General features: G+C 38.9%; 1 protein-coding gene across 13 annotated transcripts in view; it reads right to left on the reverse strand.

The window, feature by feature from the left end:
• The window catches only part of DACH1 (dachshund family transcription factor 1), a 462,168-nt gene that overhangs the window by 158,193 nt on the left and 291,057 nt on the right, over positions 1-12,918 (reverse strand). For 9 of the 13 annotated variants that reach the window (XM_073346406.1, XM_073346421.1, XM_073346413.1 and 6 more), the window contains one exon: positions 454-609. The exons of the other annotated variants lie outside the window; for them this stretch is intronic. In XM_073346406.1, coding sequence (XP_073202507.1) covers positions 454-609 — 156 coding nt within the window. The remainder of the gene's footprint in view (positions 1-453; positions 610-12,918) is intronic. 13 annotated transcript variants of the gene reach the window in all.

The following is a 12,918-nucleotide window of genomic DNA, read 5'->3' on the forward strand; positions in this document are numbered from 1 at the left end:
AAAATGAACTCTTCCAACATTCCAGTATAGAGCAGTTAACATGAATCTGTTCACTTTTTGTCCATGTGTAATTCCCTCTAGTATCCATGGAGGTCTTATATGTACAGGGAGAGACTAACAGGCCCCTTAGTTTGTTCAGATCAGTGTAATGTTGTACCATATCATTGCTAAGCAATTGTTGTTCGTTATATTGTCCATTTTAATACTTGTGGCAAGGTGTCTTAGCAATAATTATAACACTGATGCACAGGTTAATAGCTATTTAAGTATCAGGTTTACTGTGTTTGTTTTTTTATTTTTTTATGACTCCTACTTCCACTGCTGAATACTTTAATTGAAGTATTACAGTATTCACCATGTTTTTTATTTTGCATAGCCTATTTAACTAAACACAATAGAAAGACAGAAGTTTGAAAACCACTGATGTTAGTGTTGAAAGATGTCAACCCGTACCATTTGGCAGAAGGTGGTTCTGTTGAAGAGGGTTGAGAGGATGGCTAACTGGAAGGTTATGCTGTCCAGGCAAGCTGGGGTGGTTAACAGACACCTGTGATCCTTGGGTGAGGGGAGACTGAAGTTTTTCTTTATCCCAAGAACCATCACTGCTGCCTGTGGGGAATGAATATAAATTATTTGGATGCAGGAAGATTTCAAATTTGCAACGTCTGAATTTGAAATCAAGGCCACCAATTTAACGCATTTTGTGATTGACAAATTAGTGTTTGTAATGTATGGGTTGGGCAAGGGAGGAGGTTTGTTTTCAGTCAATAGAAAGAAAAACCACCTTAACAGATAGGTAAGGATAATATTTGCAGTTTATAGTTAGAAACATGAACTTATGGGTGTTAGGATTGTACTAGTTCACTTGGAGAGGTGTATACACTTTGAATTCTTAATCTTTGGCTAGAAGAAGAGCTTAAACAGTACAGTTCCAGTGAGAAATCAACAATGTATTTTAATGAATGATAAATATTTGTTATATTAACAGTTTTACTTATAGTTCTGTAATTCTTAGTAAGTAGAACTTGAGAGAAATATACCAATTGTTTTATATGTGGTAGAGGGTGTTCACTTATAAAGTTTTCATTGTCTGACTATGGCTATATTAATTATGTTCATATTTGTTCTTAAATTTTGGTATTAAAATAAAACTAGACAGTAGTTAAAATTTTTACTCACTGATGGCATCAACAGACATGCACTCTTGTGTATGGTTAACATATTGCAATATTAGATAGTCAATTTATATTTCATTCCATTCAATATAAGAAATTATGAGTCCAATCCTGCAAGTCCTCTTCTTGTGGAACCCCAGAGGGAGCAAGAAATGATTTGGGCCAATATGTACCGACTATAACTGTATTTTACGTATCTGAGAAAACAGATTTTTCACTACCGTGAACATCAGCACTTTTCAATATAACACAGTAAAACAGAATAACACAGTTAAAGAATGGTATCAGTATTTCATTTATATGAAAAAGTTATTGATTTCTACATTATGGAAGTGCACTTTAAGTGACCTCTAAACTGAACAGGTCTTTAAAAAACTATATGTCTCTGAGAATATATATAATATGCTACCCTATCTTGAACTTCGTAATCAGAAAGCTCCAGTGACTTCAGTGGGAATAGTATATATATAATGAAGTTCAAGACTGGGCAGCATATTAAATGTATTTATACATTCATTTAATAGGCTGCCCAATCTTGTAAATATTATATTAAAATGTATTTTGTGCAAATTTTCATAGTACTTTTCACAATTATCAGATCAACAGTAGGGACCCTCTAATTTCCATTGACTTTAATAGGAGTTGCATTAGCCCATTAGCCTTCCCATTTTAAAAAAATACTTTTACATGAGATGACAAAAGCACAAAAGTTGGTCAAAATCCAATTTAATTTCTCTAGATTTATTAAAAACCTGATTGTAAAAGCTATATAACATAGTTTATAATGAAAAAATACTCAGTTATGGCCATTATTTTCCTTCCCCAGCTACTTCATGAAGACAGTTAAGGTTCAATATAAATTCTAATTCATTAGCTCAATACTGTCTAGATCCCAGTGTAAATTGTTCAGGAGTAGGTAATGAAAATTCAGTCCAAAGTCTCCAGCAGTCAAACAGAGAAATTTTATTAAACAATGAAAATAATCAATTAAACCAGATATCTTTATTGTCTTTATCCTCTTTATCATTTTACAAGAAATTCTGACAAACTTTATGAAATGTTTATACTTAGTTTAAGACTGAGCTTGCTAACACGACAGATTCTTAGGACTTGAGCCTCTGATAGGTGGGCATATCACCATGCCTTTTGGAAAGTCAGATACCTCTGCACAATAGGAAGACCACAGGTGAGACTGAGTTTTCAGTCATTATTTGGAAAAACAGCTTGCTTATTATACCTTTGTTTCCCCTAGTTTCTTTCCCTATATTATCTGCTTATTGCAATAATGACAAACACACTTCCATCCTGCATGTTCATTTAGTGAAGAACCTGACTGATATGAATAGATTCAGACCCGAATGTCTCAATTCTGTACTTGTCTACATACACTGTAACATCTTTATCTTTGATTTTCATAAGCCCCAAACAAGGCTCCATAGAAAAAAAAATACAAGAAGAAAAGAAGACAATACAGATTTTTGTAAAACTTAATTGAAACCTGGATCAAATTACTCCAATTTTATATAAAGTTCTCATATTACCAACAAGTTCACATTTTAATAAATCCTTTCTACTGATTTTTTCCAGTTCCCCACCAAAACCAGCTGTTAGTCCAGGTTAAAAAAAAAAAAAAAAGAAAAGAAAAAAAAGACAGATTTGTTAAGAAAAAATGCAATTTCTTTTTGCCAAAATATAACCTTTGCCATAGGAAAGTGGAAACAAATCGAAGCAAGCATGTTAAGGTTTTCACTCTACAAATGGAGGGAAGCTTTCAACATTTCATAGACATAACTCTCATGAAAGGGTCAATTTCATGTCAGGTCCTGTCTAGCTCTGGGGTTTGAGGTGAGGCTGGATAGAGACCTACAGATCTGTGGATATCCGCTTTATATCTGCGGATATCCACGGACCATGTTTGAAGATTGTGGATTGGATGCAGATACAAATTTTGTATACACATAAGGCTCTAAGGATGGAGTCAAAATTAAGTTACTACAACTGTTATATTGTTTCCTGACTTCTCCAGAATTTGGCAAGGTCATCCATAGTATTTCTGGTTATGGCATTTCATATGTAGTCAAAGATGAGAACCTCTGCATTTGAGTGCACCTTATCCCTCAGCACTACATGTACCCATTGTTTTCAGTTTCATCAAAACCAATACTGTAATGAAATGAAGGAGACACTGGTATTAAAGCTAGTGCTTAGTCAGGGATTGATACTTTGATCCTTGAAATCTAACATTGTCTGCCAAGATTAGTTTACTATCAAAATGACTCATAGCCAGTCTCCAACCCATAACATTAGAAACCACTTACAAGGTACAGCATCTTGCACTCTTAAACATCTGTAAGTGGACAGGCATAGATACAAATAGCAAACATTGGCCATTTGCTGCATTTTTGTTATGGTAGTTAAGCTCAACAGCTTTCCTCCCAGAGGAGATAGTTATTTTCATTTATGTCTAAGTAAAATAAGTGTTACCCCTCAGACAGTACTCACCCTCTGAACAACTAAGTGCAAGCTGCCAATTCAGTTGTTTTTTAAAAATTGATTAAAAACCATACAGTGGTTTCAAAAAGCTTTAAAAAATCTGTTGCCTACTTCCTCGCTACTTGTTGCCCTGCTGGAGGCTTATGTTTTCCAGTTTCTATCAGTGGTTGTCAACTCTTTGTAATAGGATTAAGAGCTTGGACACCTGATATCCCTGGGTTCTGTAGTTCACCCTCATAAAAGCTGTTTGCTTTAAATTGAGAGAAAATCAGTTTTTAGTGGCATAATTAATTAAATTATGCAAATTTCCAGATTCAGCATAACACTTTGTGAAGTGACAACTGGTAGCTCCACATTGCATTTTGAGCTGCATTTCAATTGATGCAGCACTAACCACAGAGTAGTATTTTCAAAGCTTTTCACCACAGAGGATCCAATGCAGAAATGTGGACGGTGAACTTTAGGTGCGCAAGTCCCATACATGGGCACTGATATAGGCTCTTTGGTAGCCTTTATATTTTATGTGCCCAAGTGCCAACATAAGCACTCAGAATGTGGAATTTGACTTCCTAAAGTAGATGAGCACATTTAAAAACTGGGTTCAGCATGTTTCGTGTTTATGTTCAGTTTGTCTGGTACAGCAAAAAATATGATGCTATTCATTGATTTCGAAGACTAACAGTTAGATACAGTGTTTCTCCACTAAACAACATTTTAGCACAGATTTCTTAGAAGTCTATTTCTCCCCCAAACTCTAATTCAGCAACAAGCCATAATTGTACATTAAAACACGGTTTTTATAAAATACACTTAAAAATAAAACCTATCTGATGGCTGAATTATTTATATCTGTAACCATTAGCACCAGTAAATAGGGATGATAACATATGAAAATAATTCTGACTGTACACCTTCCCTGTGAGATGAAATCAAATGCATAAGCAACATGCAGTGAAAATACAAAAAAAAAAAGAAAAGAAAAAAGAAGCATAAGTGCCTATCACCAAGTCAATAAGAAAAAAAAACCCTCTATGTATTTTATACTGCTGATTCCTTTTTAGTCCCCCTAATTCTCAAAATAAGATCACAGTTATCTTTCGTGTTCCCTGATACAGACTATTTCTCATCAACAAGCAATCACTATATGAGGCATTCTATATTAGCTATTGTCATAAATATAAAAGGAAGGGTAAACATCTTTAAATCCCTCCTGGCCAGAGGAAAAACCCTTTCAACTGTAAAGGGTTAAGAAGCTAAGACAACTTCGCTGGCACCTGACCAAAATGGCCAATGAGGAGACAAGATACTTTCAAAGCTGGAGTTGGGGGGGGAGGGAAACAAAAGCTTCTCTCTGTCTGTGTATTGTTTTTGCCGGGAACAGAGCAGGAATGCAGGTCACAACTCCTGTAAAAAGTCAGTAAGCAATCTAGTTAGATATGCGTTAGATTCTGTTTTGTTTAAATGGCTGATAAAATAAGTGGTGCTGAATGGAATGTATATTCCTATTTTTCTGTCTTTTTGTAACTTAAGGTTTAGCCTAGAGGGATTCTCTATGTTTTGAATCTGATTACCCTGTAAGGTATTTACCATCCTGATTTTACAGAGATGATTCTTTTACTTTTTCTTTAATTAAAATTCTTCTTTTAAGAACCTAATTGCTTTTGCATTGTTCTTAAGATCCAAGGGTTTGGATCTGTGTTCACCTATGCAAATTGGTGAGGATATTTATCAAGCCTTCCCCAGGAAAGGGGGTGTAGAGCTTGGGAGGATTTTGGGGGGAAAGACGTTTCCAAGTGGGCTCTTTCCCTGTTATATTTGTTAGACGCTTGATGGTGACAGCAATAAAGTCCCAGGACAAAAGGTAAAATAGTTTGTACCTTGGGAAAGTTTTAATCTAAGTTGGTAAAAATAAGCTTAGGGTTTTTTTTCATGCAGGTCCCCACATCTGTACCCTAGAGTTCAGAGTGGGGAAAGAACCTTGACAACTATATTGGGTCATTTATCTGAGGTTTGATTCCTGCCATGCTATATATGTTCACTGGAAACTGCTCAAAAACCATGTGCTAAAAGTTGGGAATCTTATCATCCAAATTAAATATTTAGTTCTCCTTCTTTAGACTCTGACTCATTGTATGCATGCCACTTCACCGCTGTGTGATTCAGTTTAACCTGCTGAAGTTGGCTATAATACTTATCCACCACTCAGGAGTTTTATGAGACTGCATGTCTGTAAAGCATGCTGAGATTTTTAGATAAAGGTGATATATAAAGTATAATGAAATTATAATTATTATATAATTATTAGATCAGTACCTGTACAGAGATCATCAGACTTCAATAGCATCTCTTTTGTCCCATGACATTGGAATTAAAAAACAACAATGTAATTACTATCACTACTGACACTATATAAATATGCAACATTTTCAAGGAAGCAAATACTATGGGATGAGGATTTTTTTGTGATGGCTATGTCATCATACTCAGGCTCTCAGATTTCCCAAAAGAAAATTTCTCACTAAAAGGTGACCACTTAACCAAACTATTGCATAATTTATCTACCAAGTTTATGGGCCTAGCATCAGCGCTTCTGTGAGTATCACCACTAAGCATGAACACTAGCAGCAGCAAACACTACAAAAATGTCTGTTCTCCAAAAAGCAAACATTTTCTCTCTCTCTCTTTCACATACACATGCACACGCACACACACCTGGGAAGCCAAGCGAACATTTAATCTCACATATGGTCGCTTCTGTGCAGACAAAGGTACTAACATAAAAAAGTAATCAGAGATTCTGGCCTTACTCATATCCGTTGCTTCATCCATTGTCTTAATTTTATCATGTAGGTTTGTCTTTGCAATGTCTTGGCAAAGTGTCTCTTTCACCTCAGTGGTGAAAGAACAGGTTAAGGACTATTTAGAAAAGCTGGACATGCACAAGTCCATGGGACCAGATCTAATGCATCCAAGGGTGCTGAGGTAGTTGGCTAATGTGATAGCAGAGCCATTGGCCATTATCTTTGAAAATTCTTGGCCATCGGGGTGGTCCCTGACTCTTGGAAAAAGGCAAATATAGTGCCCATATTTTAAAAAGGGAAGAAAGAGAACCTGGGGAACTACAGACCACTCAGCCTCACTTTAGTCCCCAGCAAAATCATGGAGCAGGGCCTCAAGGAATCCATTTTGAAGCACTTGGAGGAGAGGAAGGTGATCAGGAACAGTCAACATGGATTCACCAAGGGCAAGTCATGCCTGACCAACCTGATTGCCTTCTATAATGAGATAACTGGCTCTGTGAATATGGGGAAAGTGGTGGATGTGATATATCTTGACTTTAGCAAAGCTTTTGATACAGACTCCCACAGTATTCTTGCCAGCAAGTTAAAGAAGAATGTATTGGATGAATGGACTATAAGGTGGATAGAAAGCTGGCTAGACTGTTGGGCTCAATGGGTCGTGATCAATGGCTCAATGTCTAGTTGGCAGCCGGTATCAAGCGGAGTGCCCCAAGGGTCAGTCCTGGGGCCAGTTTTGTTCAACATCTTTATTAATGATCTGGATGATGGGATGAATTGCACCCTCAGCAAATTTGCAGATTACACTAAACTGGGGAAAGAGATAGATACGCTGGAGGGTAGGGATAGGGTCCAAAGTGACCTAGACAAATTGGAGGATTGGGCCAAAAGAAATCTGATGAGGTTCAACAAAAACAAGTGCAGAGTCCTGCACTTAGGAAGGAAGAATCCCATGCACCACTACAGACTGGGGACAGACTGGCTAAGCAGCAGTTCTGGAGAAAAGGACCTGGGAATTACAGTGGACGAGAAGCTGGATATGAGTCAGCAGTGTGCCCTTGTTGCCAAGAAGGCCAATGGCATATTGGGCTGTATTAGTAGGAGCATTGCCGCAGATCGAGAGAAGTGATTATTCCCTTTTATTCAGCACTGGTGAGGCCTCACCGGGAGTACTGCATCCAGTTTTGGTCCCCCAACTACAGACGGGATGTGGACAAAATGGAGAGAGTCCAGCGGAGGGCAATGAAAATGATTAGGGGTCTGGGGCACATGATTGATGAGGAGAGGCTGAGGGAACTGGAGTTATTTAGTCTGCAGAAGAGAATAGTGAGGGGGGATTTAATAGCAGCCTTCAACTACCTGGAGGGGGATTCCAAAGAGGATGGTGCTCAGTTGTTCTCAGTGGTGGCAGATGACAGAACAAGAAGCAATGGTCTCAAGTTGAAGTGCGGGAGGTCTAGGTTGGATTTTAGGAAACACTATTTCACTAGGAGGGTGGTGAAGCACTGGAATGGGTTACCTAGGGAAGTGGTGGAATCTCCATGCTTCGAGGTTTTTAAGGTCAGGCTTGACAAAGCCCTGCTGGGATGATTTAGTTGGTGTTGGTCCTGCTTTGAGCAGGGGATTGGACTAGATGACCTCCTGAGGTCTCTTCCAACCCTAATATTCTACGATTCTATGATTCTGTGAAAGGCAAGTGATGAGTGTGTTATGTGCAGTGAGCCATCTTTGCACCAACTTCAATCACTCTCTGAAAGAATGTGAGATTTTTACACAAATTCATCTACTGGTAAGTAAAAATTGCACCTCAAACAGCTCATTCAAGAGAAAGCAGATGGAATACAGGCTAACCAACTGAGCTTAATCTTAAACAGGAAACACCAGTGAAAGGAAGGGCATTGCTTTTCACCATCCAGTGAACCATGTTGGAACACGTATTTCATACCTTGAAATCTCTTATAATTGCTATGAAATAAATTAAAACTGAAAAAGCATTAGATAAAATGCATACTCCGGCTGAAAAATAAAACTGGTCCAAGAGAATGAAAACGTAAGTTCTCAGTTATAACCAATACAATATTTACAAAATTGATTCTCCATTTGTTATTGGTAAAAGAGCCTAATTATATTTTCATTTGTTGACAACAAACTATGCATAGTATTGTTTTCAGTGTTATTGCAGCTGTGCTGGCCCCAAGATATTAGAGAGACAAGGTGGGTGAGGCATCTTTTCTTGCACCAACTTCTGCTTGTGAAAGAGACAAGCCTCAAGCTTACACAGAGCTCTTTCTCAAGTCTGGGAAAGGCGTTCAGAGTGTCACAGCTAAATACTTATTGTCAAGGTTCCTCCCCCACTCTGAACTCTAGGGTACAGATGTGGGGACCTGCATGAAAAACCTCCTAAGCTTATCTTTACCAGCTTAGGTCAAAACTTCCCCAAGGTACAAAATATTACACCCGTTATCCTTAGACTGGCCGCTACCACCACCAAACTAATACTGGTTACTGGGGAAGAGCTGTTTGGACGCGTCCTTCCCCCCAAAATACTTCCCAAAACCTTGCACCCCACTTCCTGGACAAGGTTTGGTAACAAGCCTCACCAATTTGCATAGGTGACCACAGACCCAAACCCTTGGATCTGAGAACAATGAAAAAGCATTCAGTGTTTTACAAGAAGACTTTTAATAAAAAATAGAAGTAAATAGAAATAAAGAAATCCCCCCTGTAAAATCAGGATGGTAGATATCTTATAGGGTAATTAGATTCAAAAACATAGAGAACCCCTCTAGGCAAAACCTTAAGTTACAAAAAAGATACACAGACAGAAATAGTTATTCTATTCAGCACAATTCTTTTCTCAGCCATCTAAAGAAATCATAATCTAACACATACCTAGCTAGATTACTTACTAAAAGTTCTAAGACTCCATTCCTGGTCTATCCCCGGTAAAGACCAGCATACAGACAGACACAGACCCTTTGTTTCTCTCCCTCCTCCCAGCTTTTGAAAGTATCTTGTCTCCTCATTGGTCATTTTGGTCAGGTGCCAGCGAGGTTACCTTTAGCTTCTTAACCCTTTACAGGTGAGAGGAGCTTTCCCCTGGCCAGGAGGGATTTCAAAGGGGTTTACCCTTCCCTTTATATTTATGACACTTATACTACTGTAATTTCTATGTGAGACCACAAGGAAAGTGTAAATGTAAACATATAAAACGAAATACATAACATTGTCAAGGGAAAACAAATAGCCTTGCTTTTAGGCCACTGTATGCAGGACAGATATCTGTTAGCTGTCACAGCAGTGAAAGGGCCAAATTTTTACCTCAGTTACATCCATGCAACCATATTGAGTGCAAGGAGAAAACTTATGACTAAATGTGCTCTCTCGACATGCAGCCAATATTAATTGCTAACATGGAGGATAAGGTGCTTTCAAAGGACTGTCAAAGCCAGAATAGAAATAGCATTCTCTTATTATGTCTTCTTCAGCACTGCCAACCACCACAGACCAGGCAGTTCAACTCTGTAACATATTGTTTATGTAAAAGTGACTCTTCAGATAATTCTGGGGTAAATTAACTTGAAAATGAAATATCAAAAGAGTAATGTGTGGACTGTCACACTTAAACTACAACAGTGAACACTTTCTTGGCAGAAAATGAAATCAATTGGCATACAATAGATGGTCCTTTGCCATACTAATTTTAAAGAAAAGTATCTATTCAACAGTTTCTGCTTCATGTTGGTGACTTTTCTAACAATGTGATGTTTTTCAGTTTCACTTCTGATCACTCCAACAACATAATAAAAACATCTTTATTTTTCTCATTTTATCTAATTTGAATTTTATTGTCCATATTTTGCTATTTTTAATTTCTCCATTGACAGTTTCACTACTACTAATCTTTCATACCTCTTGCTCTCTATTCTTGTAGTGTATTGCAGTTAAATGAAAAGATCAGATGTATCTAGCTCATCCTTAATAATCGCAAAAGGTGCCTTCTGCCATATGTGCCTAGCATGAAAGATTATAATAATTAGACCATTCCAGATCTTGTCAGGCTCTTTCTAAATCAGGTTAAGATTTTAAAGGAAATTTGATCAGCAACTAGACTTTTCTTGCTTTTCACAAATCTACTCCTATCAGAGCTGAAATGACACACTATGGAAACTAAAAGAAAGAGAATGATATCACCGCATATACAGTCATGCAGGCCATTGTCTGGCTTGTTGGAAAAAATGTGTGCCCCTTTAAGGGCCAGAGAGCTGAGGGAGTGACTTCCTGCTGCAGCTGCACATCATGTCAGTGTGGGGACAGTGATCCATCCCACCCAGGTGACCGGAAGAGAGAGCCGGTGCAGGAAAAGCCCTCTTTTACCTAGACCAGATGGAATAGCACCCACCCTCTCAGTATGGAAGTGGTGAAATACTGTCAGGATTCACTGTGGGCATTGAGCTAACCGTTTCTTTCTTTGAGGGGCTGGGAAGGAAGTTTTCCCTGACCGTCAGGTTGGCCTAGGCAAAGTGAGGTTTTCTCACCTTCCCCACAGTGGGTTTGGGAGGCTTAGTTGGGGAGAACATGAAACGGAAGTTAGGCTATCATGTCGCAACTAATTGTGTAAACGTAGGGGGGGATGTCCAGTGTAGGTACTCTGCAGGGAAGAGATACGGTGATTAGATAAAATATATTAGTAAAGGATTTTAAGGGAAGGATGGTGAGGTCCCAGCAGCAGGTTGGGTGGGGACCAGAATGGGTGAGGGGGAACAAAGGCGCCGAGATTCTAATCTGCCAGGGGGTGTCCCCTGGGTCCGCCCAGGCCCCGCCCCCACTCCTCTCCTTCCCCAAGGCCCCGCCTGGTCCTGCTTCTTCCCACCCCCGCCCCGCCTCTTTCTGTCCCCCTCCCTCTTCCCCGCCCAGTTCCACCCCCTTCCCTGAGCACAGTGCACCCTCACTCCTACCCCCACCCCCCCAGCACCTCCTGACACCACAAAACATCTGAGAGGAAGGGGGAGGTGCTGATTGGCTGGGACTGCCAGTAGGCAGGAGACACTGGGGGGAGAGGGAGGTTCTGGTAGGGGGGCTGCTGTTGGGTGCTCAGCACCCACCATTTCTTTCCTGTGGGTGCTCCAGCCCTGGAGTACCCAAGGAGTCGGCACCTATGAGGGGGAGCCCTGATGGAAGCCTCCCAGGTAGCTACTGAAATGATTATGGAATTATCTGCTCTGTACACTTTTGTCTGCTGGGTACTCCTAGACAATTAAGAATAAAGTTGCCTCCTAATTAACCCATATCCACTGTCTCCTGTCCTTCTTCCAGACAACTTCTTTGTTGACTGACGTATTTCACAGACCATTTCCCTTCCAAAATCTTTGCTTTAGAGATTTTTGTGACTCCTAACCAGACCTTTATTCTATCCTCTGCAGACTACCTAGTCTTAGGTTTCAGAGTAGCAGCCATGTTAGTCTGTATTCGCAAAAAGAAAAGGAGTACTTGTGGCACCTTAGAGACTAACAAATTTATTTGAGCATAAGCTTTCTTGAGCTACAGCTCACTTCATCGAATGCATCCTAAGGGCTAATATAGACTATGAAACAAGGGTCACTAAACCTAAACAAAAAGAAACCCTACAAATTTTATACTGTGCAGAACTCCTATACCCACTGGCATGTGGCTAAGCAACTTACACCTTTAGAAGTGGTCTTCCTAGGCCAAAGCTGCCTGTGAAACCTTAATTTGACCCACTTGTGCATACCCATTATTATACAGTCTTTTAATTAAATGATCACACACTATTTTTCCACAGTTCCCCATTTGTAAAAAGGGGAATATAATAATACCATATTACCTCACAGGGGTATTGTGAAGATAAATATATTAATATATGTAAAGCACTCAGAACCATATTATCTGAGTATTATAGAAAAGCCCATGAGGAAAATTAATGTATCTGTTCAGTACAGAGTTTAAATAGTGTTCAGTAAATAAGAGCTACACACTGAATGATGAGGATAAAAAGAAGTACTGAATAACTACCAGCGGTGGGCAACACCCATCCTGTGAACTCAATGAGGAAGAAGTCTGGTTGGAAAAAATGGTATGGGATCCTGTAATTAAGAACTGCACCATAATGAATATGTGCACAAGGAGTGTAAATTAAGGTTGTATGGGCAAACAATTCTGCCATTTTCTAAAGTTTGGCTGCTTGACTTTTCAACCTTAACATTATTTTAACGTAGATTTTATTTGTACGTAATATTCATAGAACAACTTGCCCCCTACTGGTTTACAAAGAAGATTTTTTTTCACATATTCAATATAGACCTGTAACACTCAGCTCACAAATCCTGGACCTTCAGTCATTAAATGGAATGATACCTCAAGAATCCCTTTGCTGTTTCTAAGTCATACCGTTAACATTTACAATAGTACTAATACTATAGCTACCTTGTAAC

The sequence above is a fragment of the Lepidochelys kempii genome, chromosome 1, assembly GCF_965140265.1.
Source record: "Lepidochelys kempii isolate rLepKem1 chromosome 1, rLepKem1.hap2, whole genome shotgun sequence".
NCBI classification, from domain to species: domain Eukaryota; kingdom Metazoa; phylum Chordata; order Testudines; family Cheloniidae; genus Lepidochelys; species Lepidochelys kempii.